Raw genomic sequence first — 27,100 nt, forward strand, 5'->3', positions numbered from 1 at the left:
AAGCCAAAATACAGGGGCCAGGGACGTAACTATGGTGTACTGGAGTAGCATGCATAAAGCCTTGGGTTTGATCCCAGCACCACATTGAGCTTATATATGTTATGTTAGCCAACACTTGTCATCCCAGCACTCAAGAGATGAAATCCGGAAGAACAGAACCCCAAGGTCATCTTCAGGTAGATAGCAAGTCTGAGGTCAGCCTGGTCTACACAGTGAATTCCAGGCCAGCAACAGCCACATAGCCAAGCAAAAAAAAAAAAACAAAAAAAAAAACAAACTACTCTTGCCAAGTCCAAATTTCAAAAGACAGCAATTTCCTAACTGGGACTCTTGAGACAGGTTCTCATTTCACAATGCAATACCTAAGGACTCAAGACCAGGACTAGAAACACTTCCATCTCTGTTCTCTTCCCCGCCCCTGGCCCCCAGTTCCTGCTCTACCTCCTCCAGTTTTGTTGTGGAATAATACATAACAGATCTGGAGGTCTATTTTTACAATTGCTTACAATTGCTTACAAATGACAATGAATGAAATTTTACCCCTGCTACTATCCTTAGGACCTAAGAACTTCATCTAAAACATTTGCTTTTTTTAATGCTTTTTTCTTCTGCGACTATAAATATCAAATCGTTTTTTCCAAGCTGGCCTTTTCTCTTGGGAGCCATTGTCTCCTTATGCAACACCATTGTCTTGTCTGAGACCCACCATGCTAACTCCTCCAGACTGGTACACAGAGCACATGGCCATGAGGGGGGCCAGGCCAATGGTGGTGCCTTGAAAGGACTTGCCCCTGCAGGAAGAAAAAGACATGTAATTCAGGTGGGGGCTGAGAAAGTTGTTCCCCTAAGACAGTAGTGAATAGCTACTGTGCTGCACACTGAACCCACTGACATTCCCAGATTATTCCCAAGGGGACAAGCCTGGTAACCCAGCCAACTGGACAAATTTCAGGATACCACACCTCTCACCTCCTCTCACTTCCTCTCTCAGTAGCAGAGAAAAAAGGTCACTTTTCCCCTCAGAATGAGCCCAAAGTCTCCAAAAGGAAGAAGGCAGGGCTTGAAAGGCTGTGTCCCATTCCTGATTCATAGAAAAATGGCCAGAGACACGGGTCATGGGGAAGGGCGTGGTCCAGGCTGTGATGCCCAAATGAATCATGATCATTTCTGCCAGTGGCCAAGGGCTTAGGCATGTGTCTTGGGTTCAAATGTGGGGATGCTGGACACCAGTCATGAGGCTGATACTGTGATTTGCACATCAAAAAAAGAACCAAGAAAGTTGCCGAGTCTCTTTCAGAGCCTCACTAACTGTAGCTGGGTACAGGGCTAAGCTGTTTCCACCTCTGCTCTGCTATGATGTCCCTAACCTGTCAACAGCCAGTTTCCCCTGGTTTAACATATTCATTTCTCTATTGTACCCATCCAGAGTAGTTGAGGAGGGATAAATAGATATTTAATAAATATTTGCCCAATAAATTCAATATATAGAGGGGACTGTCACCTGGCACCTTGACCCCATCCATATATCTGTGTGCATGAATGCCCTACTTGGCATTTCACAGACTTGTGCTTAGCTCTGGGGAAGCTTTACTGTAAACAGATTCAAGGTGTTCAATCCAGAAATTCAGGCCAAATGTTTCAGCAAACAAAATCTTTCTCAGTGAGTGATTAGTTCTCAAGTGACCACTAAGAGTCCAGGTTTTAGGGACAGTAAGTATTGAAAACCCCATTTATATTCTTTTCCTTCTGAGGCTGCTGGAAAGTCAACACAGCACTTGGCCAAATGTTTCAGTATCTCCTCTCACAAAGCATGAAGGTCCTACAGTCTACCATTTTGATCTTCCCAGAGACTCAGTCTGGAGAGCCCAGAGAACTGTGTGAAGGACCTGAGGACCCATCTCCTGTATCCGGTGGTGGGAGGTTAGCTGAAGTGCCTGAGAATGTTTGTTTCAGGCTCTCAGCTGTGACCAAGAGTCATCCATTCACTCCCCTAATATACACACCCAAGTGCTTCAGCTGCTCAGCTGATTAGGGGTAAAGGCTAATGGATAGCCTCACATGGATAGAAACCACATCAGATGACTATTATCATTCTTAGGCTTTTTAACATTCTTTCAAGGTGTGCTGATCTGAAAATGCCTGGTTATCTGGCCCAGGGAGCAGGAGAGGTCTTGGACAAACAATATTTGTCCCATGTGAAAGAAAGGGTGAACATAGCACCTCTATGTGCTGTGGTTCTTCAGCCAAAGCTGATGTAACAGGACCAGAAAAGGGCTGCTTACGTGATTAGCTGTGCATTGTCATGGCTCTTCTGGGTAAGCAGCTTGCGCCTCCAACTAAGAAAGGACCACAAAGTAGAGTATGGATTCTCTGAAACTTCACACTTATCCCCATGTGTCCACACCTCCAAGCCGACAAGAGCAATCCGGATATTCAGGGAGCGGTAAAACTGAAAAGACACAGAAAGGCTAGCTTCTCTCACCAACTGGCCTAGGAGCTCAGAGAACAGATGCTGGGATTGCTCTCTGGCCACTGGCTCCAGAAAACGGGAAATACGATCTTCAGGGAGATGCATTCTGGTGGTCAAACTGGAGTACCTGGGCTTAGAAAATAGGGGTTTTTAAAAAAGTAGAGGTAACAGCACCGTAACTAGTAAGGGTTTCTTTGATGGACCTGACCTTGATGCTACCATGTCAGTGACTGTCTGTTACATGTACATGTGTCCTGTGTGTACATATATACAGGGGAAGCCCAAAGGTCCAGGGATGGACCTATCTCTGTCCCCTGCCTCCCCCATCAGCCACATGATTACAGGCGCATGCCACCATGCCTGGCTTTTAGATGGGTACTGGGAATTCAAGTCCTTCTGCACCCAGCAGATACTTTACACACTGGATCTCCCTCCAGCACACCAGTGACTTTAAAAAAGAAATCCTCATATACATAGAAGCCACAAAAGGATAGATCCAAAAGTGGTGGATTTCTTCCCAGCTAAAAATAATAACTGGCATCCCACTGCTCACCAAGCACTTGTCATGAACAAGGAAGGTACTGAGACTTACAGAGGTTGAGAAATTTGCCCAAGATCTCAGCAGAAAGACTCTGAAGCCAGGATGAATAACCAGGTTAAACCCCCAGGGCCCTTGTGACCTTCTGCTGCTGAAGAGCTGGGATCATATAATATGTATATAATAATAAACTATACACACACACACACATACATACACACACACACACACACACACACACACACACATACACATTCAGATCCTTCACTTGCCCCCAGGAAACTTCACTCTATATGGGTTCCCAGTTCTTCTGTCTCTGCCACATCTATCATTACAGAAAAACCTGAAGCATCTGAATTTGCTTCACTCAGGAGCTTTTTAAAGGAAGTCAACTTGACTTTTTTTCGGGCCCCTGATTCAGCAAATGTGTAAAGTCCTTACAGTTTTAGCTCCAAAATGTTCAGTCCAAGGAGCTGGCTCAGCAAATTTCAGAGGAGCTCAAGTGCTTCTCCCTACTGGGAGTGATAAACCTTGTGTGCTGGGAGGGAAATTAGAGGGTTGGAAGAATGACCATCATCCACAACACACAGGGTTTCTACCAACACCAGGGGTTGCAGCTACCTTCTTTTCTGTCAGCATCTTTGCTTTTTCTGTTGTTGGGATTGTTTATTTGTTTGATGTGTTTGCTGACATACCCCTTCTGTTTCTCATCAGTACTTAGAGGTAGTCTCTAATCACCTAGTACAGACAGAAAATTCCTAGAGCCAGCAAGACAAGCCCTCCAACTCCATGGTGTTTGCTGCGGACAATGGTTGCTACACAGGTGGCAGCAGAATCAGCTTCCTGTATCCCCAGGGAAAACACATTTTCCCAGATGTTGGGTGTTTGGTTACAGGATCTCTGAAATGCTATTGCTGGTGAGCTAGGAGCTGGACACAGGACTGTGTCCCTAGAATCCCTCCCTCCAGGAAAGGCCAGTGTTTGACTTTCACCTGTTAGATACCAGTGGCCTGTTTCCTCAGCTGCTGAGAATTGAGAAAGAATACAAAGCTGTGAACTTTTCATCTAGTGACTTCACAGCAACCAACTCTGCCTTTTAAGCCCTGAAAGATTGCTCGTTTGTTTGTTTGCTTATGTTTTTTAGACAGGGTTTCTCTATGTAGCCCTGGCTGTTCTGGAACTCACTTTGTCCTCCAACTCAGAGACCTGCCTGAGCCTTCCCAGTGCTGGGATTAAAAGTGTGCACCATTACCACCCAGCTTAAAAATTCCTAATTTTTATTTGTTGCCAGCTTAACCATCTCTCCAGCCTAAGACCTGGGATCTGTGAACCTCTAGCAGGCCAAGAAAGCTTTCAAGGTTCTACAGTGTCCTGAAATGGTTATCAGAGTCTTAAAGAGCATAAGACCCAAGGGCTGGAACTGTCAAAGCATTAAACCATAGGTCTACCCACCAATGCTGCCCCTTGAAAGAAGGCATGTGACCAAAGCATGTCAAAGCTTACTTTTTAAAGTCAATATGGTAAGCCTGTGGAGAGGGGCTCCCATTGCAAAGTTATTTTCTCTGCATTTTGTACTGAAACTTGCTTTCACATAGAATACTTCTGGGTCTGAGAACATCCCATTTATTACAGCTCAGACTTCAGTGAATTTCCTAAGTATATGTTTTAAACAACCCTGACCATAGAAACGTAACCATTTGTTGTCTTCACAGAAGGGGGAATTGCTCAAACAGTTTAATACATCAGCTCTAGATAAACAGCACCTTGACTTTTAAAGGTTGTGTGCACACCTTCTGATCCTCCTGGCCCACTTCAATCCCTCTTAAGTCAAAGAATCACTGGGCTTTCACCTGTAGGAAACATCCTCAACACTTTCTTAAATTGGGCAGTTCCTTGTCCAGTGTTCCTCAAAAACCACTTCATTTGTGAGAAAGAAAGGTCAGGGGATCAGAGCTGGGGGACACTCCTGTTTCCAGCCATCTGCTTCCATGTGACTTTTACATGGGCAGAATATTTCATTTTTAAAACAGGATTCCATCAGAAAACTGTAAACATAATTGAAAGCCACCGATGTAAGCCAATGCTTGTACTTTATAAATTAAAACAGAGTGAAAACAAAGCTCCCAAAACACTCACACAAACCAAAAAAACAACAAAACCCAACCCAAGAAGCTGAATTGCTTGCCTCTGGTTGATAGCGCAGGGTCCCAAAAGAGCTCAGGTACATGTGACCCTCTGTCCTGAGGACCATCTGAGGTACCTCAGCCTCCCCCAGAAAGTCCACGTCTGGTCTCACCTTATCAACATAGTTGGCAATCTCCATGAGCTTGTATTTGGTGGCATCCTGGTCATGACGATTCTTCTGAAACTGAACAGGACAAACAGAACAAGGTGAGACAGATCCTTCCACAGCTCTCCCCCAAGGATCTTCAGTGTGTAGTCATTTTCAGCAATGGTCCTTTCCATGGCTCACAGAGGACCTGACTGTGATCCATCTTGGCTACTTCATCTCCCAGCTCAAGGCAGCAAACAGAGGAGACATGGTTATATTCTTCTAACACTTCAGATAGCTATTTTCCTGCCTTTACATTACAATGCTTTGATCAGAGGACTGGTCTCTTTGCTTTGCTCATCAATCCAATAGGAAGCCACTGTCACACATTTTACAAGGCTTTCTTCTGCATGTGGCCAGTTATCACTGATCTAATGGTTGCTGAATTACTGTACTGACAAGCTGTTGTGCTTAGCACAAAAGGGGCATACAGACTATAAGGTCTTGATCCCACACTACAATGGAGAGAGAGCCAGAAATAACTATAACAACAAATCCTCTAAGAAGCACAAAAAGAGCTAAGAAACTCACTGAGAACGTGCACAGACTAACTGCAGTGGGGGGGGGGCATGCAAATGTTACACAGAGGGTACTGCCAACGGGACCATGTGGCATCAGCAACAGGTTTTGCCTTCTACATGATTCCAAGTGGCAGTGCCTTTTGTAGTAAGAAAGATTCTTAGACTTCATCACTGTGAAGTCAGACATTGCTAATCAAGCACAGGAGAGAAGATTGTGCTGTACTCGATTAGACTATCTTCCTAGAGTCCCATGAGCAGGCCTCATATTTATCACTTCTGTCTGAAAAGGACAGACCTCTTTTACTTCAATAATGAAGTAAGGAAACTGTCAGGATGAAAAACAAAAAGATTTTGGAATTATAACCTCACCCTGACCCAAATGATGGACCCGTCTTGTCTACTCTCATTTTTACACAGAATTTGGATACCTAGTGAACTTATATGTGGGTACTCTGTATGTTCAGGTCCAAGCCATCACAGGTTTCCTCCCTTCAGGTCCTCCAAAATACTCAAAGATAAAAGGCCAAATAAAATGCCCTAGAACATTTGTTTGGCAAATGCTGAGTTCCAGCTCTGGTGTACTGTATCCTCTCTCTTATATAGATTTTAGAACATTCTTTGACTCCCTTGGAGCTGCCACTCACCAGAGGAGAACTTGCTATCCTTATCTCCTACACAGTTAGATTCTAGGATTCTGTTGCATAGATCTTTGTAAAGTGTTTAATCTAGAAGTTTCCATTATCAAGGCCTCCTGATTTCTAACCAGTCCTGTGGCAAGAGTATTTCCATTTATTTAGTAAATATTTATTACAGCATTGGGATGAGACTTCAGGATTCTAAATATATTAATCCTATCCTCAAACAGTAAGGCCCAATAAGGCCACCATAGTTGAAAATAGTGTATCATGTTTTCCAGAAGATTCTGAAGCAGGAGTTGGTAAGCTTATTCTACAAAGCACTCACTAGAATATTTTTAGGCTTGGCAGACCACGGGATTGTGGACCACAACTGCTCATTTCTGCTTTGGTGGACCACAACTACACAGTTCGCCTTGGTGGCTTAGAAGCTTCCAGGATATTATAAATCAAAGGGTGTGGCCCTACTCCAGAATAATATTCATAGAAACACGTGATAGGTTCATGGGCCACAGTTTACAACCTCCAATCTTAAGAAAATGTGCTTCAATGTTACACGTTCTGAGGCAACCCTGGATGTATAACATGGTAGGCCAGCTTTTTCCAGATGCCTCACATCCTGCTGGTACCATTAAAGTCCATTACAGCCCTATGTCTAAAGACATTCTTTCCCCTCTGACATAAACCCCACTCTCTGCTCCCCTTACATCCTATTTCACTTAATGGATGAGTAAATATGTCCAGAACCACCAAGCAGCTCTCTTATGCTCCTCTTCCCATGCTGAGAACCATCCCAGAAGCTCCCACCTAGGCCCAGACAGAGAGCCACTGCTTGTTCACTTATTGCTGACAGCTCTCTAGATGGCAATGGCACAACTTCGCTTCCCAGAGCTTGCTTTCCCACTCAAAGACGCCTCTGGCTGCTGTGAGTTCTGACCCCCAGAGATAGATGCTGTGTCTCAGCACCAGATGATAAATCACAAATACTCTGTCCTTCCCTTGATTCATCTTCCTGAACTCTCAGATTAAAGGCCAGGAGTACATTTCTGCCAGGAAATTCTGGGTTTCAAATCTTGCTGGCTATCCAACCCTGACATGAATCATTCAAAGCCTACAGCTGAGAGATGTTCATGACCCTGAGGACCCAAAGATATCCCCTCACTTAGCAGGAGGTATGAGTCATCATGGTCCTATAGCAAAAGACAGTGAGGATGCCTATATGACTGGTGCTTCTTAAGGGGTACTTCACCCCCCTGCAACAGTAAGATTCTCTGGGTGGCCCCACAGCTATGGAGGCATCTTCAAGCAGAGTCTAGCTGCAAGGATGCAGACCATTCCCCATCTCTTCCTCTTCTGTGCCTGCTGGAGACTCATGGGTAGTTGCTTTTAAAACCCTGCACCAAGGACCCACTGGGCAAAGAAATAATACTCCTCCTTTTAACTAGAGCAGTGGGCTTTCTAGGTGCCTCACTCTATTGGAGTCCCAAGACATTCTATCTGATCAAAGGCTCTCATAGCCTAGGGAAAAAATGGCCAAAGACCTTGTATCAGACAACACTAAATCCAAAGCTTAAATAGAGAACTATCTGGGAAGAAAGGCCTTGCTTCCTCCCAGGAACCTTCATAAGATAGAGAGCCAAAGGTGCTGCTGTGGGGCAGGACTGAGTGGGGTGCTTGGCTGGCTTTGAAAACAACCTTACTGCTCCCCCATCCATCTGCAGAAAGAAAACAAAGACCCCAGAACCCACCCATTCCTGGCTGCTGGAGGAAAAATGCCAACATCAGTTTTAAAAAGCTAAACTCTTCTGAAAGTAAACACTATGTTCCCTCCCTCAAAAGCCCTTCACCTCCACTCCTCTGCCCAGTGACCTCCTCCTATCTTTAAGAAGGCTCAAGGGCCTTCTCTTCCTGCCTCCAGTTCTCAAACCTGGGCTTGAACTCTCCCACCCGCTGGCACCGCCCCTGATCCACACTGTGGGACTGAAGGAAAGCACTTCCGTAGAGAGAGGCCTGTGGGGAAGCTGGTAGGCCCAAGTAGAGAGAACATGAGACCATGACACAGTGATGAGGGCCCCCCCATCCCTTCATGGAGGACAGAGAGTTTTTGGTTCAGTGTTCAGCCAGGGCACAGAGAAATGTATTTGGCTCTGGTCTTGTCACCACATGATATGGGACTTGAAAGTAATATGTAATTAATGGAAATATGGGTGGTGGGTGTATGGAGGGCTCCCAAAAGGAAACAGAACTCCTGGACTCCAGGATAAGTCTCCATTCAAACTTTCTTTACACACCACCTGCCAGCTTTGACATCACCATGTCAGAGAGGCTCTACCAAGGCTCCAAACCATAACAGCATTTTAAGCATCACCAAAGGCCCCTTTCAGTGGCTAGCACGTCTAGAACTACAAGGGTTTTGTGCTTCTACAGCAAAGTTCAGAATCAGGAGCAGCTTTGGCTCATGGCTACAACCTGATGCCAAGCACTGTGCTGGTACAGCACAAGAAAATCAGGAAGTCGCCCAAGAAAGTGGGACAAAGGATTGCACCAAGTGGACAGATGTTTGAAAAATCTTAGGGCCTGTTCAATTCGAGGAAAATGAATCAAGGGGCTATCCTTCTCTTTTAGGCCAGTGCTTTCCAAGCTCACCTGCTATGCATCAAAACCACTCCAATGTCTTATGAAACCATGAATTATGGGACCCCATCCTAACAATCTGAGGTTTGAGAGACCTGGAATGAGGCTCAGAGATCTGCATGTTTTACACATATGCTGCTGCTCCGGGGACATTTTTGAAGCACCAGCAGGGTTATAAAAATAGATCCACATCTGAGAAGATTGTGTCTGGTCCAATGGGGTAGGCACTTGATGCCTTTGTAAAACATTCTCTAAAGTCTACAACATTCTCTAAAGGATTACAGACAATCCTAAGAGCCAGTGTAAGAACCATAGGACCGTGAGATCCTGTCTGAGTGAAGTCCACACTTCTGTGTCCATGATAGGAAAACCTTTCCTTGGCTTTTTGTTGTTTTCTTTTTTCCTTACTGTTTAAAATGGCTAGAAGAGAAGGTCAAATTTATACAATAAACTAGAAAAAGATGAATGTGTCCATATTTTCCCCAAAGCATCCAGAAACCTGAACTTTCAAGAGAAGTCTTTTTGTTGGTTGGTCTTTTTAATTTTTGTTTGCTAAAATCCATTGCTGACCCCCTTACCTCTGCATAATCAGCTACCAGGTAAAGTTCCACATACTTCATAGAGTGTAATTCTTCCCGTTTTATCTAGGCAAGAAACAGAAGCAGGTCAGTGCAGTAGAAATGGCTGGCTCTAGCTCACCCAAAAAAATGCAGCTGAGAAACCACACTGGTTAATAAGCTGTGACCTTTTTCCTCCTTTTACCTCTAGGTCTTAGGGACAGTCCTGGCTGCAGCCCACTATCTCCATCTGCAACTGGTTATTGCTCAAGGTCTTTCTGAGCCATGGGATCTAATCCTCTAGTCTCAAGAAACAAAGAAGCCAAACTGGCTAGTACAGGCAAAATCGAGGCCAAAACACCACAAGGGAACACTTCGACAGCTTAGTTCCCAAGTAAGCTTGAGACCACAGACCTCTGTTTTCAGTGTGAACAAAACATATTTTGTACATCAGATGAGGTGGCTATTCCAAGAGGGGAAGTGGACAGTATTTTAACCTTCTACAGTTTTTGAAATCAGTATCTTAGAATATTTTAAATACAGGCAGTAGTTCTCTTATGAAGGTATCTCACTCAACAATCTCAAGAAAGAGAAAAGTGGGCTTTTCCCTCTTTCTTACCCATTCTCTCTCTATCTAGAAATACCCCTGGAACCAAATTAAGTAAGGGTACATGGAGAAGACAAGCTTCAGTCTGCCAGCTCCACTAGGAACCTAAAAACTCACTCTTCGAGGTTGCTTTTTGGTCTGATGTGTAAACTGAAGGGTCCAGTCCTTAGAGGTAGGCCTGGAGTGCTCAAACCCACAGTTCCCCAGGGGCAGCTTGAGATGTTCGGATCTGTAAATACGGTGTTGGCTGTCGCTGTTAGGGACAGGCTCGATGACATAGCTGAGGTTGCTTCTCACTATAATCAGTCCTCTGTGGATAAGAGAAATGGAATCTCTGGTCAATGTTTCTGAAAAAGTCCCTTGTGTAGATTTAGATGCTCCATGCTTCTTCAATTTATACTAGGCCATGAGCCCCTCTGTGAAGGCCTGATGCAAGCTCAGACCCTCTATAGAGAAATACACTATGGGGACACAGAATCTCAGAGCACTTAGACCTCCCTAAGTTCAGGATTTAGATTGGGATTCCTAAAGGCCAACAAATCAAGCATGACCCATGACCACAGACAATCTTTTTAGACCCAGAAAAGGTAACGTGTTCAGAGAAAGCACACTGGCAAGATAACAGCCTCTAGATTAGCTTTGGCACTCAACGGTCACATGCTCCTCAAGAACATCCCATGATTCCAAGCCTCAGTGTCCTCATCCCTAAAATAAAAATGTACTAACTCATCGGGGCTCTTAAGTGATTAAATGAAAGACAAGTGTACTTGTGCCTGGGAGCCAAGTGCTACTTAATGGCCAGCATTCCTACCCATCAACTGCCCTGTGTCAGCAGCTATCTGGTGAGGTGACACCCATGACTAGCCATATAGAACAATCTTTCACCCAGTACTGAACTCAAAGATGTGTGCTGGGTTATTTGGTTTCTTCACTCACTGAGATTTCACTGAGTTCTAGATATCATTCACACATACATAGTCTTGTTGCTGGTATCCATAGGGGGTTGGAGTCCAGACTCCCAGGAAAACAAACAAAAAAAAAAATCACAGATATTCTAAATCATATATAAAATGGTGTGCTGTTGATACATAACCTATTCATGCCTTCCTGTATATTTTATATCACCTCTGGTTATTTATAATACCAAATAAAATGTAAACACTAAGCCATCCCAGCACTCAGGAGGCAGAGGTAGGCAGATCTCTGTGAATTTGAGGCCAGCCCAGTCTACAGAGCAAGTTCCAGGACAACCAGGACTACATAGATAAGCCCTTGAAAAACAAAAGAAAACAAAAACAGACAAACAAAGGTTAATTCAGGGCCTGGAGAGATAGCTCAGCAGCTAAAAGTTCTTGCTTCTCTTTCAGAAAATCTGGGTTTGTTCCTAGGATTCATGCCAGACAGCTCACAAACTGCCTCTAATTCCAGATACAGGGAATCTGATGTTCTCTCTTAGACACTACAGGCATTGTACACACAGGGCATACAAATGGACATGCAGGCACACACACATTAAATAAATAAATAATATCTTAAAATGTAAAAATATGTTATATAAACTCTATTGTCTAGGAAATAAGGCAAGGAAATTATATATGACCTAGAAAAGGTATTATTCAAAAATAATTGACCATAGTTGATTAAGTCTATAGAGGTTTTCACCTATGCAGGAGCACAGAGAAACAACTGTATTCATGGTTGTCAGGAAGGCAGGCATGCATCTAGCTATGAATCTGCAACCATGGTAGTTGCTGAGGACAGAAACATGAGCAAGTCCAGCTGCCTGCCCTGGTGAAGAACAGTCTGAGCATGGGAGCAGTCACTGTGATCCATGACCTATCCTGAGCCTTGACAGACACCCACAGATGAGATTTAGCTGCTTAGGGTACTCTACTGAAGCCTCTGTGGCTCTCTTGGTTCAATGAGCACTTACTGCACATGGATTCACAATTATCAACAGAGGTAGGAGGATGCCCACAGGGAAGCTCCGTCATCCCATGCACTGAGGTCTCTGATGTGCCACCCTTACACTGTGATGTAGGAATGAAAAAACAGTAATGTCTGCCAACTGTGCATCACATGGTTAACTACCTTTCACTAAACTGTGTCTGAGGACGGAGGAGGGCCAAATGCTGCCTCTGTCATCTTATCTCCTACTGGGAACCCTATTACAGTCAGACCAATCAGGTCTTGAATAGTGACACCTCTGAAGAGTGTTGCTAGCATCATCAACTATGGTCATTAGTAAATATAGTCTGTCCTTCTGACCTACTCTCCAAACTGCCACCTTCCATACAGAGAGATAAACAAGACAGCTAGGCAACAGTTTCTAGACTCTGGGAAAGATGAGCCCAGGACTGAATCCCCAGGACCCTGGCAACAAGTCCCTCAGGATTTTATCTCTTCAAGTATTCCATACCGAAGGCATTCTTAGCTCAGCCTCTGGCACTATGAGTGGTAGGGCTTCTCTCTTGGGCCACTCAACCTCCACCTACCAGTATCCACTCTGGATGCCCACCTAGGTTTTGACCTTTACTAGAACCCCATAATTCTCTCAGGACAGACACCAAAGACTCTGGTAGACAGTAGACCTTTCCTGACCCCATCCCTCACTAACCTCATTCCAGTACCAGAAAGACTATCAACTTCCTGGCTGCATCCTGGCTAACACAGCAGCTGCCATCTGGCCTGTGGTGAAACACCTAAGGTGTTCCTGTAACAGCTAGGGTGGAGGGCAAAGAGCAGGGATCACAGCTGATTCCCTACTCTGCACAGGAAAGTCAGGGCAATGTGGGCATCCTGTTCCCAAGCTATCTTTTCATCCCAGCTGACCAGAGCCTCTCCCATCACTCCAGCTTCCTATAATGGCTACAATATTGACCACACAATGAGGTGGACCATGGATAGGCCGGTGATCCTGTGTGCATCAATATTACACCCAGTGAGTGGAAAGTTCCCCACAGGAATCAGAGAAAACCTGAACACAGCCACAAGGTGTAGCTGGCTTGGTGTGATATGAGAAAATCCTTGATCAAATAGGTCAGTGACCAACTGGAACTTTACAGTAGGGCTGATAATAATCATCATAGTGGCTATAACTTATTGAATTTTATATGGATCAGGTACTAACCTGATAAGCACCTAATTTCTCATATCAACTTCTCTAATCCTCACAAATATTTTTTCCCATGACCAGCCCAAATTCACACAAGTAGAAAAGAGTTAAAATAGGGTGGACCTCAGCACTCTGGTTCCACATCCTGCAGCCTTCACCCTGACCTTTTATTGTTTTTCATAATAACCCTAGAGAATGCTTCAGAAAGACACCGCCATTTAGTGAGCACTCACTGCCCATGACTTTTCAACTTTATCAATGGAGGTAGGAAGATGTTCACAGGACAGTTCTCTGTTTTCTCATCGACTGTCATCAAGACAGTGTGCATATGGCTATGGTGATGGCGGCAGTGACTCTCTCAAGTGAGACCAGCCAGCATGTGTCGATTGATGTTGGCTGTAGGTGCAGCAATAGAGAGAGAAGCTCACCAAGATGCTAAGCTCTCACTTTCCAAAGGAGAGGGGTACAGCCTCCCCAGAAAGACTAACACCCAGCTAGCTCGCTCCAGTTACTTTATTCAAACATTATACAAAATTAATTAGGAATGGAAACTAAACTCTTTTTTTTTTTTTTTTTTTTTTTTTTTTGAGCATCACAAAATGTTTAATGCACATTTAGTTCCCGTCCACCATCAGACACTGTGGTCATATCGGCCACTTCCACTGGTCAGCAGGAGGCTCTTCCACCAGCGGCTCCCATGGCTTCCACTGCAGCATCTTTCTTGCCAGACTCAGTTCTTTCTCTGCCTGCAGAATCACCTCCTCTACTTCACCACCCTGAAGCAAGACTTCTAGCTTTTTAACATCTGGTTCCGCTTTGACCATATCCAGCTTCTCATTGGTGATCTGTTCTGTGTATTTTCTATAGGCTGCATGTTTAGGAAAGTGCTTCAGAAGATCAAGAATCTTCGTATACAATATCGTTAGCCTCTCGTGTGGAGTGTCGCACACGGCCAATCCCACCAGGCCAGTAGTCTTCTTCAGCAAGCCCGCCATGACAGCGGCCAGAGCCTCCGGAAACTAAACTCTTATGTGTTTGGTTGTGAGCCTATTCCTTATGGCTGAGCCATCTCTCTAGCCATAGCATGCCTTTGCTCCAGCAATTTGAATTGAATCAAGAGTATAGACTGTCCAATTAGCAGCCCCCTTTTAAATTTAGGTCTGCTCTAGTCTATCTCTCTCATAGAGGATTTGTAATACCATCACAACCATAGAACTTATAACCACCTTCATTTTGATATTCTAAAACATTTAAAACCATTTTTATTGAGACAGGGCTGTGTGTATGTATGTGTTAGCCCAGACTAACCTGGATTTGCTTTGTAGATTAGGTTGGCCTCAAACTCACAAGGAACCCATCTGTCCTGCCTTAGTCTCCCAAATATTGAGATCAAAGGCCTACATTTATTTATTCATTCTCTATGTACCCTTGAAAACATTGATATCAATTCCCATTTCTTTCTCTCTTCTTTAGAGATTAATACCTTTAATAACTTAAAACAGTTTAAAAACAATTATTATTATTTATTTAGACAGGTTTTCTCTGTATAGCTCGTACCAACTTGAATTTTTTCTGTATATAAGGCTGGCCTCAAACTCACAAGGAACCTGTCTGTACTTGCATTTATCTCCCAAGTATTAAGATCAAAGGCCCAGATTTATTTATCTGTGTACCCTTTAAAACATTTACATCAATTCTCATTTCTTTCTCCCTTCTATGGAAATTAATATTCCTGTGGATAAATATACTTATATTCATTTGTTCTTTACATAAATTAATTTAATATCTTTCTCTATATTCAACTGTATTCCCTTTCATTTATTGCATAATGTGCTAGGTTGAACTGTAATCAATTCTACCCTGAAAACCCATGTTTATAGAGACTGGTTTCTCACAGCAGTGTGACACCCATTTTCAAGTTAGCTCTTACAAGCTGCCATTAGCTCTCCCATGGAAGTCCCACATTCTAAGGAGACAGGCAGGCTAATCTTACTCCATGTTAGCTCTTATGAGCATAGTTTTTTTTTTGGGGGGGGTGTAAAAATAAAACAACTCTGCCCCAACCCAACTCTGGGTCTCCATACTAATCAGAAGGACATACCTTTCCTAGAGCAAAATGGTTTTTGGCACAGAAAAGCATTATCTCTTCATTTGAAATTATACTAGCTCAGTTGGTAGAACATAAGACTCTTAATCTCAGGGTCATGGGCTCAAGACCCATGTTGGGCGCCAATTTGTTGTAGAAAATATTTAATCTCAATTTAATCTCTCAATTTTGCCCTGCCTTTCATCATTCAGTTCCTGGATAAAAGACCCACAAGTTTTATTATTATTATAGGCCTTAGTCAACACTAGACCTGGGCAAGATATCTATCCTCTAAGCTATTTGAATCTATTTCTCTATCAATAACCCCATTTTCTAATTTGCCATGTTTCATCTGGGCAGCTCTTACCTCCAATTGGCTAGCCCTCATGACTATATTTTTATAATTTACCTATTCCATGGAGGCTTCTTCCTCTCTCCACCTTCATTGTTCTTCTCAAACCCCAAGCCCAGCAAACTTCAAACTCTACCCATGTCTCTTCTGCCCAACTGTTGGCAGTTGGTATTTTTATTTAACCAATAGTTTTAAATTAAGAAACATTACATCTCTGAAACTGAGGTTCAGAGAGATTAGAGTCAGATGCTTTTGCCTGTGGCTGACGATTTAATGGATACAGTCTGTTCCCTTGGGCTCTAGATAGCCTGTGATCACTGGTAAGCCTGTGATCAGAGATCCCAGGACCAGAGCTTCCGGGCTATTCAGCAATCTTCAGAAGGTAGCCAGGCTATCCCAAGGGACTGCTGGCTGGACCAAATACCTGCATTTGAGATGGCTAGGCTGATTCTATGACAGGCTTCCAATTGGCAATTAAGGAGATTAGGCCTAAATCTCTGTTTCCAAGAACTGGACAATTCCAGGCAATTCCAGGCCTCAGAAGCTGCCCTGCCACCTTACCTAAGGCAAAAACAATGGGTCAGCAGCAGTTTCCAGACCTCCCCCAGTAAATTTCCAGCCCCCACACCTCAGTAATAGAATATCCATAGAAATGGACTCAACAAATTAACATAGAGGTCACCTAATCCAGAATTTCCTAATGTGCTTTAAATCAGATTTGCAAGATCACCTGGTGTCTCTCTGTTCTGGTAATGAGAGACCTCAGCATGCTAGACTTCTGCAAAATAAAACACTCTTACATTCACATACTGAGTCTGGGGTAAGTTCAGGGTATCTTCAGTGGCAAATCATAGACTCTTACATGCTAAGCCCATGGGCAATGCTCTACCAAGCCACACTCAAGAACTTCAGGAGCTCATGCTCCTGCTGTTTCCATGGCACATGAGCAGTTGTCTTAAGTAGGCAGACTCGAGATTGAGCAATAATCTCAAGTAGGCAGTCTGAATAACTCAACCTTGGGATAACCACTGAGGTTAGCCCTTCCAGCAGCAGGATTTAGTGACCCCTTGCTTCCTCACTATAGCACTTGAGGACTCATCTCAGCCCTAAGGACCACCAATATTCCTCTGGGATTACTTGGAGATTGAAAAGTGTTGGCACAACCTAGCACTTTACAGTGGACCCCAGTTTTATTGATGGTGAGTTTCTGAGAATGAGGTTCTGGGGGCCCTCGCTTGCTACCACCCACAAGTCACCTTATGTCTTCCCTTTCTCCCTCATTTATCTTAAGGGCCTCCACTGATCCAATTTACTAAATGTTAGCTCTGGCAGAGGCAGAGATCAGAGGTGGGGACAGAGAACCCAGGAGGCAAAGAGCCAGGATGCTACTCTTCAACCTATTCCTCATCATTAAGAGAATGAGAAAAATAAATTATAGAATAAGATCATATAGAAGAACCCAGAAAGGCTAGCCAGTCAGGAAACAAAAGGTTCACTCATGCTTAACCCACAGATGACTGAAGGACTCAAATACATCCTTTAAGACTTGAGAAAGGTGCCACTGCCAAGGAAGCCATCCCTGGGACACACAGCTAAGCATCCACCTTCTCCACATCAGGAGAGATCCTAAGAAGTAGCAGTCCTGGGTTTCTTCTCTCAATCACTTCCCCCAACACTAACAAATCATAGGGAACTTCTAAGGCAGCACAGAGAAGAAAGGCAGGTGGTGCTGAGTTCCTGCTGGGTGGGAGCACAGGCAAAGATCACAGGCTCAGTAAGGAGAGACACCCTGGATTAGAATCCTGGCTCTGCTATCTCCTGACATAGCCCTCCCACAGAACAGCTATATTAACACTCTAAATTGGTGGTTCTCAACCTGTGGGTTTGACCCCCTTATGGTTGCATATCAGATATTTATATTGCAATTCATAAATAACAAAATTACAGTTATAAAGTAACAACTAAATAAGTTTATGGTGGTGATGGGGAAGGGGATCACTACAACATGAAGAACTGAATTATAGAGCCACATTATTAGGAATGTTGAGGATCACTGTTCTAAAGTAATTAGGCAGTGCTGTGACAGAGGACTTATCATTAGGCCTGCAGAAGGAAGGCATGGTTTTTTGGGGGGATTTCCCTCACCCAGCCTTGGTTCCTTCTTCCTGATCTGCTTCTTGTAACTCAGGGTTTCCCAAGCTAAAGGATCCTTTATACAATCCAGTCTCTACTTAGGTTTTAGATGAAAAGAAATCCCAAGGTGGGTGGGGAACTTGCTCAAGAGTGAGTTATGGAGTGAGTTAACATAATGCCTATGGCAGATTCTAGGCTGCTAAATTCCAGAGTCATCGATTCTGGGATGAACTCCACTACCCATAAAGTCACCAAGCATTTGGCTGTCTATAAGACCGAGTGAAGCCTGGGGGAAAGCCAGTATAGCCAAGGTGGAGACAAGGGCAAAAATGAAGTGTGGGAGTCATGCCTCCAGGAAGTGTAGAGTCTGGCACAAACTCAGGGCTCTAGAATGGCAGTTCTAAAGCTATTCCAGTCCATGGCGTGCACATTTGGACATATTCTCCAGTACCCATCTCAGATTCTTTCCCTGAAGTGCAGGATTGGAGTCCAGAACCAGCCAGCCTGCCTGTTAGGCAGAATTGCTTTGAGAGCTCCAGATCTTGGAAGAGAGAACTGCTGGGACAGAATCTAATCTATCAAGCGGATCTGTAAGGGATGTACTGTATGTCATTGAAAAACTATAATCCAGTTTACCAGATAGTATGTTAAGAGTTTAAGGACCCGTTAAAGAAATCTGACAGATTCATGTGTACCTAAGACTTAGTCCTAACTCGGAAACACATCATAAAACTGGCCTATATACATGGGATGGTCTCACTTATACATAACAGACAATACATCTCAATCAGGTATACTCTAACAGTGACCCAGATGAGAAATGTGTTTGTGTAGCATAGGGCTGGACAGATAATGTTCGCTCATTTCTAGCTTACACTCCTGTGTCTGAATGTTTAACTCCGAAACTGTACAATGACAATTTTCCATTGATGAATTAAAATAGATGGGAATATACACACAGGTTTACTAAAAAACATCATGGCTCAGTACTGGCTAACTTTTCCATAAATGATCATCAGACCTTACATTTAGACTGTTGGCTAGTTATGAAGATGCCTCTGTGCAAGCAAGATGTTGTGGTAACTTTACAAGATGGATTTTTAGTGTGAGGAAGGCTGGAGTGTATGGACACCTGATACCCTCAAAGAAGGTGAACCCCAACTGGTGATGCTATTTGGAGGAGGCTCTGGAGACTTCAGAAGGCCTGCCTGGAGGAAGAAGATCTAGAGAGAGGGAAGTTCTTGGGATTACTGTCTCCCATTACCAAAAATGTTCTGTCTCACCATGAACCCCGGATCAACAGAGCCAGCAGTGAGGCTTAGGACCCTCTGAAACTCTGAGCCAAAGCCAATCTTCCTTGTTTGAGTTGTTCACTTCAAGCATTTAGCCACCAGCTGGATAACTAACACAAATGGTTTGCTGTATTTCTGTCAAGATCCACAGTCACTGATTAACCCAATTTCCAAGGTGGTTAGGGCCCAAAGTTATAAAACATATTATGTAGCAAGGTTCCTTTTGCCAGGAGTATGGGGGTGGCATAAGAAACTGGTACCTTATGTTTGAATCTGGAAACAGGGTAAAATCTGGGAAAGCAGGGTAAGAAAGTGTCTCTCATTGTGCCCTTAAATGCTAATGAGCATTTAGATTTATTTTACTGGGTATTATTTCTTTAATGATAAACTGATCTATAGAGTACTCTGGAGAAAAGAGACCTTCACAATAGTTATAGCAGTGGTTTTTAACCTGTGGGTGGGGACTCCTTGTGGGTCAGGGACAAGTAAAATGACCCTTTTACAGGGATCGCCTAGGACCATTGGAAAACACATATATTTACATTAGGATTTATAACAGTAGGAAAATTACAGTTAGAAAATGAACTAGCAACAAAGCAATTTTATGATTGCGGGGAGGGAGGGTCACACAACATGAGAAACTGTATTGAAGGGTAGCAATGTTAGGAAGGCTGAGAACCACAGCTCTAGATGCTCTCCAGCCCATCTAGCATAAATCCTATTCATTTTCTCCAAACACAGGAGCACAGTACCAGGAGAGATGAACGGTTACCATAGAGACCTTCCATGGAAATATGAGGGAGGCTTGGGGGGGGGGGGGGTTGGGAAGCTATTTGGGTTTGAAAGCATGCAAACCAGAAACACATGGGTAGCTCCATGAGCTTCCCCATCAGCCTGACTGCTGGAATGATTTACAATAGGCCAAGCCAAGTGTGTTCCCTCTGCTCCAGACCCAGAGGGGGAAAGAGGAAGGGGCGGCGGGAAAGAGAAGGTCACACCTGCTTAGTCCCTTTTCTCCTTCCTGGGACAGTCATTGTTTACTTACTGGCCACAGGTGGCCATGACTGGGCCTGTAAACACCACTGAGAAGCTAGTTGGCTTGGCCAGTGGAGGCCACTTGTGTGAATGTGAAGGATATGAGGCCACTGTTAATCACCTCCCAGCCAAACCCGATTTCCTGCCTAATTCCCTCAGGAAAGTCGCCACACAACCTTTCAGGGATGGGAACCAACTCATAAACAGACATGAGACCTGCAGCCAGAAGGGTGCTCAGTTATACTGAGGGGGTCAGGGTAAGGGTGGGATGGGGTAAGCTAGCTAAGTTGTAGAGGGAACAAATCTTGTATACTGGTAAAGAACTGCAAAACTAATGAAACATTTATGGTTCTTCTAGTTCATTATGGCCTCTACCATATCCTGTTAAGATGAGGATATTGAAGCTCCAAACATTACAATGCTTGTTTATCTTCCACCAATGGAGGGCATGGGCACATAGCAGACATCCAGGATGAATGAGAGACAGCAGTGAACCTGTGTTCCCAGTCCTGCCTTTGAGAACACTGAATGTGTAACTTAACATTGGCAGTGGTGACAGTCTTGCCCCAGCATATACATGGAGGTATTGGCTATCACTAACCAGGACTTTCCTTCCCTGTTGTTATTCCTAGAGTCAGGAGCTATGTAGTGCAGGTGCTCAAAACCCAGGTGATTTTTTTTATTAGATACTCTCTGTATTTACATTTTAAATGTTATCCCCTTCTCCCACCCCCTCCACGTGTCTTCATGAATGTGCACTCACTCCTAATCACCCTCTCCACCTCAGTGCCCTGGCATTCCCTTACATTGGGAAAACATGCCCTCCCTGGACCAAAGGCCTCTTCTCACATTAATGCCAGACACTATCTTCAGCTACCTATGCAACTGGAGCCACAGGTCTCTCAATGTGTGCTCAATGAAAACCCAGGTAATTTGTGTAGATAAGAGCCCAGATTTTTTCAAATAAGTAAGTAAAAAAATAGCAAGGGGTTAGAGACAAGGATCAGTAGTTAGGAACACTTTGCTTTTGCAGAGGACCCAAGTTTGGTTCCCAGCATTCACATGGTGACCCACAACCATCTTTAACTCTACTTCTAAGGGATTTGATGCCTTCTTCCACCTCCCACCAGGCACACAATTCTTCTGGCTCAAACCCAGCTGGTTTGTGTTGGAGACAGAAGGGCCACCCTTTTCCCAAGCATCATCTGGTTGGAACTTTCCAGTTGATTTTGTCTTGAAATTGATCCTCTCCTTTCTCCCCTTATCTTCTCTCTTCCCATTTCCTACTACATAACATGAAGGTACTTTTACCACAGACTGAAGAATGTTGAAACAGCCTGGAGTCTACCAACATGTCACCTGTTTGCTGCTTCTTATTGGTTTTATTTCTAGGAACTCATTGGCCCTGGAGGAACTGCCCCCTCATGGTCACCCAACCCCTGGAGATGGCAAACATTTTGCCAGCTACTGTGCCTTTCAGTACAACCCAACAAATAGCCCAGGGTCCAGCCATTTGGACCCTGTCTTGGTTTCTCAGCCTCCTGGACCTTCCCATAGTGATAGATACTAGACAATTTACTGGGCCCTGTGTGCCAAGACTACTGAAGCTGTTCACACTAGCTACTCCTCAGCCTATTCTAACTCATTCACTTGTTTCCTATACTAGCCCACATGGACCCAACTTCCTGTCTCTTCACACTTCTGTGCATTCCTACTATGACCCTCATGACTAGCACACCTCTTTTTATTGTAGTCTACCAGTTACAGCTGATAGCTCTTTATTGATGATAACTTTTCAGTTTATGGTTGTCTCTTGATTTGTTGGCCTTATTATTCCTAAATAATATAACTTCTATCTTTCTTTCTTTTCAAGATTTCTCTTTGTATAGCCAGGCTGTCCTAGAATTCACGCTAGACTGGCCTAGAACCCAGAGATCAGTCTGCTTCTCTGGTCTGGGATTAAAAGTGTGAGCCACCACCATCCAGCAACAATTTATATATAATGCAACAAATTTGTCAGGAAAGGTAGATGTGTAGATTATCTGGAACTTCCCTGGTATCTTACAAGCTTGGCCTCTTCTTTGCTTATTGTACAGGGGAGGATACCAACTGTCCCCGGCAGCTTCAGGATTTCTTACCTAATTCCTCGGCAGGTGCTGAGTGTGACGCTGGACTCATCCACTTTCCTCACAGTCCCATGGTAAAAGCAGTGATCCTAGCAAACATAAAGGAAGCAGTAGATCAAATAGCACCGATAAACATGGCAATGTTAATGTCTCATTGATTGACAGGTGATGTATTCATTCCTTTCCAACCCTGACCTTACAGCTCTTACAACCTGCAAAATGCTTCCAAGCTTCCACTTTGTTTGGTTCTTATAGAAACCCAATACATAGCACAGGGCAGACATCACCAGCCTTACTGCGCAGACAAAAAATGAGGCTCACAGGGACAAAAAGATTTGCCAAAGATCTTCCTGCAAGGTTGGAGAACCCAGAGCCTCTTGCTCTGGCTGCCTGCTGCTGTGACTCTCCCAACATTATGGACTATTTATTGTTCTGGAATCTTAATTTTTTTATAAGATGCTTCTAGTCATGCTGTTTTATCTCAATAACAAAAAGCAATTGATGGAGAAGTCAAAGGCACACAGCTACAAATATTACTGTGGTACCAGGAAAGTTTGATCCCTAGGCTAATCATAGCAATTAGGAAACAGGCACAGTGCTTCTGAGAGTGTCTGTGTGCTAAGTCAACTGTCCTCAGATAGTTAAAACATTCTTCCCAAAGAGGGCAGAACTGATTCATTGACCAAAAACAGAGAGAGGGTAAAACTGGGAGGAAAGCTGTGCATGGTGGTGTATGCCTTTAATCCCAACACTCTGGAGACAGAGGCAGGTGGATCTCTATGAGTTCAAAGCCAGCCCGGTCTATAGAGTGAGTTCCAGGACAGCCAGGACTATACAGAGAAACTCTGTCCCTCCAAAAGAAAAACAACAACAGCAACAAAAGCAACAACAAAAACTAGTAGCAAAATCAGTTTCTTTAAAGGGCTTCTTTAATACTTTGAGGCTAAGCAGCAATCCTAAATGCTCAAGTTTTCCCTGCATGACAGTCTAATGATCTCATCTTCAGACTGTGCTGTTTCCTTGTGGGGGGCAAACCCATTGGGTGGGTCCATTTCTCTCCCATCTCTAGTTCTGGATGAAGCCTGGTAATTAAACTGAAGTATTTTGGCCCAGCCAGGCCAGCATTAAATCCAGGCTCCCACAAATGCCAACAGTGTACATGACTTCTGCCCTTCCACATCTTTAACCAACCTCAGAGTGCCCTTGAGAGACCTGTCCACAAAGGAGCTAGCTAGGTTTCTCTCTAGCCCAGAGAGATAGACAGCAAACATTAGTGGCTATATTTTTATTAAATTCTTTCACTAGACATAAAACATGGCCTCTGAGGATACAAAAGCCGACCAAAAGGGCTGACCCAGATCCACACCCTTTACTATGTTTCTTCTATATCCTAGTCATCTGAGCCATACAGCCATGTCAGGAAGCACAAGCCAAGCCCACACTCAACCTGAGTTCCTTCTCTGAATCACTGGTACTCTTTCATTTACCAATAGTCCACTGGCCAACAGCACCGGTCATCAACACATTCACACTGATGCACAGCCATGAGGGGAAACAGCAGCAGTCTCCTCTTGGCATCAAAGTCTCCTGGGCTTTAAGCCAGTCAAGTTTGTGACTTTGCTTCATGACCACAAAAGAAACCAACTGTGGTAGAAGGTCATCCCCCAGCTCCTAGAAAGGCAGGTGACATACACACAACCCACTTATAGACAGGGGCCTCACTGCTTTCCAGCAAATCTAGGAAGGCAGGCAACATATGTACAGACCAGCTTCTAGCCACGGGCTCCACTGTTTTCAAAGGTCAGCCTGTCATGTGGCTTCTCCACCTGTCCCCAGGCCAGGAGAACTAGAGGCAGATCATCAACAACCAAATTCTGAACATGGTCCTTAGAACTTGGGACCACAGGCCCCCATGTGCAGCATGCTGACAGTAAGAAAGACCAGTTCTTCCTGGGACAGGGGTCCAGGCCCTCAGGGTTCTTAGTAGAATGACTGACAAGCATTCAGAAATGTAGGTCAGACACTGTTTCAAAATGCTGGTTCCTTCACAAGCATCGAGAAGTTAGATCCAGAAGTAGCTATGCGGAAGCCTTAGACGTCTTCCGCCACTGCAGTGTACACACACACACATACACACACACACATGCTCTCTGCAATGGTATGTTCTACAAGCATCACATGCTCTTTATTTTACAAAAGGCACTAGCACATGTGACCAGGGTATTTGCCATTTACTCTTAGCAACTAACACTCAAGTCTTTGCTATTTAACAACAGCTGGTAATTTTTACTTTTATTCTGACCACAGTTTCATGAGGCAGATGTTACTCCCACAATATAAAGGGAAAACTAAAGGCTAGTTTAAAGGGTCTCAGCTTCTGGACTAAGATCGGATATAAGCAAGCTTGGGTGATTCAGTTAAGCAGAGACGTGAACCCCAGCATCTTGGCCCTGCACCCCATTCTTTTCCATTCCCAACCAAAAAAGAATTGGCACCTGACACTTCCCAAAGCTTTTCAACCCTCTATCACCCAATGGGATGAGCTCTAGTCTGAACCTTACCATTTACACATAGCCAAGTTATTTCTCCCTTCCCAATCTCTTTATCTGTAAATTATGGAGTTAGAAATTACATTTGTGAATCCCCATAAAAAAAATCAGTGGCTCCTCTTGTCCTTCCACAGCACTGATTTGGTGATCAGCTCATCTAATGTTTGAGATTAAAAAAAAAAAAAAAACAAAAAACAAAAAAAAAACTCAGTATGGTTCAAAGGGTTGATTAAGGTCATCCAGCTAGTGAGAGCCAAGACCGCAGCCCTGGCTTCAGATCCCAAACCTTGTAAGTCTTGCTGTTGGAACACATTCCCAAACCTGTTCCCCTAGTAACCTGACCTAAATTAGGGCTGTAACCTACAGGTCTATCTAAATGATAAGATTCCCAGAATGCCTGCCTAGTTTGGTGGCAGGGCCCAGTCCTCAGCATTTAGGCCAATGGCTATGATTTACTCCATTCCTGATTCTGCTTGATTTCTTAGTTTCCAAACGAGAAGGCTGACTGGGAGCCCCCTGGGCCTGGGTGGGGACTTTGCAAGAATCCAACAGTGGTGGAGAGAAGAAAACAATGATCTTGGCCCAGGGTTTGGTAAGGATGTGCTTCAGCCAGTGAGGCCTTCAGGAAGGAGGGGGACTCAGGGGACGGGGGACATCCTCTTCCAGAGGGTTTCTGTGAAAGACCCTTAACATGTCTCTGCTTGGTGCACAGCTTTGAGCACAAAGAACAAGTCAGGATCAGCCATGAAGTCATTGCATTCCACAGCTTCTCAGGCTGAGGGGGCCACTCCAGGGGGCTTTCACAGCAGGAAGCATGAGCTCATCCTTAACTTGTGCCCTGAGACCCATTCTTGAGTGAGTATGGAAGTAGGAGGGGCTGAACTCAGAGGAGGGTGGTTCTGAGAATTGTATGGTTATCAGTGATGAGCTTTCTAAGAAGAGAAAAGCAAGGGGCTTTGTGGAGATGTGGGCCAGAGCTGGACAGTTTCCCTGATCCAGCCCAGTCTGCTGCAGTCACTGACCACACTTCCTACTTCTTTCCCACCCAGGAAAGTCCCATTGCCTTCACATCCAGAACCCACAAGAGCATTCCCCCTTGGGTTGCCCATATATTCTGCTGTAGACCCCTTAGAGCAGTGGTTCTCAACTTTTACAACGCTGTGACCCTGTAATACAGTACAGTTCCTCATGTTGTAGTGACCCAGATATAACATCATTTACAATACTATTTCATACCTGTCATTTTGCTGCAGTTATGTCGAGAACCACTTTCTTAGTTGATTCCACATGTAAACAATCTATACTTTTCCCTGTTACAGAACATCTGATAAACAAGCCAGCCTGCTAATCTGTTATAGCCATAACTGTTAATAGCTATCTTGTTAGATAACGGGTTGCTTGGAGATCTAGTTCCAGTTACTGATAGTGGAATCTGAAGAGGAGCCTCTCCTGTCCTCCATGTCACACACCAGAAGCCAAAACACAACACAACTCATGCTCTTCTCTTACTCTTCTCGAGAGCCTCACAAGTCTCGCTAAGGTCCAGGGCTTCTCAACTTTGAGCCTGCGAATTCTAACAGAAATTTCCAAGGGAAGAGCAGACAAATCATGTAACAGGTCGGATTTACTATCTTAGATGTCCACCTGTAGGGTATGGTGAAATAAATTAAGATGTAAAACTATTTTCAAAAATGATGACTCTTTGACAATGTGCTAAACTTTCCTAATAAGAACAATTCTGAGGGGGTAATGTCCAGTATTAAGACAACAGCAAGTTTTTAAAAAGCTTGATAGAGCCTGGCCATGGTGGCTCACACCTTTAATTCCAGCACTCAGGAGGCAGAGACAGGCAGATCTCTGATATAATTATGCTGCTATATCATTTTTAATATTATGTATTGTATTATGTTAATATAAACTTGCATACACAGTGATTAAAACTCTGCAAACCCTACATTCTTTTAAAAAGATTAATCAACATCTACTTGGATGAGATGACTGGATTATGAGTAAATTAATCCTTTCAATGATTTTTAATATATGCATAATTAACATAGGCCTAATAATATGTGTATTTTGTAATGATTTACACTAATTTCAATCAAATTACCCTCAAAC

General features: G+C 43.9%; 2 protein-coding genes across 3 annotated transcripts in view; both read right to left on the minus strand.

Moving 5' to 3' along the window:
* Positions 1–27,100, minus strand: part of ADAM19 (ADAM metallopeptidase domain 19) — a gene marked incomplete at both ends in the record, with an annotated part of 83,281 nt that overhangs the window by 19,446 nt on the left and 36,735 nt on the right. For both annotated transcript variants that reach the window (XM_080942173.1, XM_080942172.1), the window contains 6 exons: positions 707–791; positions 2,283–2,449; positions 5,305–5,376; positions 9,709–9,774; positions 10,412–10,604; positions 22,446–22,522. In XM_080942173.1, the coding sequence (XP_080798299.1) occupies positions 707–791; positions 2,283–2,449; positions 5,305–5,376; positions 9,709–9,774; positions 10,412–10,604; positions 22,446–22,522 (660 nt within the window). The remainder of the gene's footprint in view (positions 1–706; positions 792–2,282; positions 2,450–5,304; positions 5,377–9,708; positions 9,775–10,411; positions 10,605–22,445; positions 22,523–27,100) is intronic.
* LOC308440177 (NADH dehydrogenase [ubiquinone] 1 alpha subcomplex subunit 5) lies at positions 13,988–14,416 on the minus strand. The gene has a single exon (XM_080942174.1). The coding sequence runs from the start codon at positions 14,402–14,404 to the stop codon at positions 14,054–14,056; it is 351 nt and encodes a 116-aa protein (XP_080798300.1). The 5' UTR covers positions 14,405–14,416; the 3' UTR covers positions 13,988–14,053.

This window comes from Micromys minutus, assembly GCF_963924665.1.
Source record: "Micromys minutus genome assembly, chromosome: 31".
In the NCBI taxonomy this organism is placed as follows: Eukaryota; Metazoa; Chordata; class Mammalia; order Rodentia; family Muridae; genus Micromys; species Micromys minutus.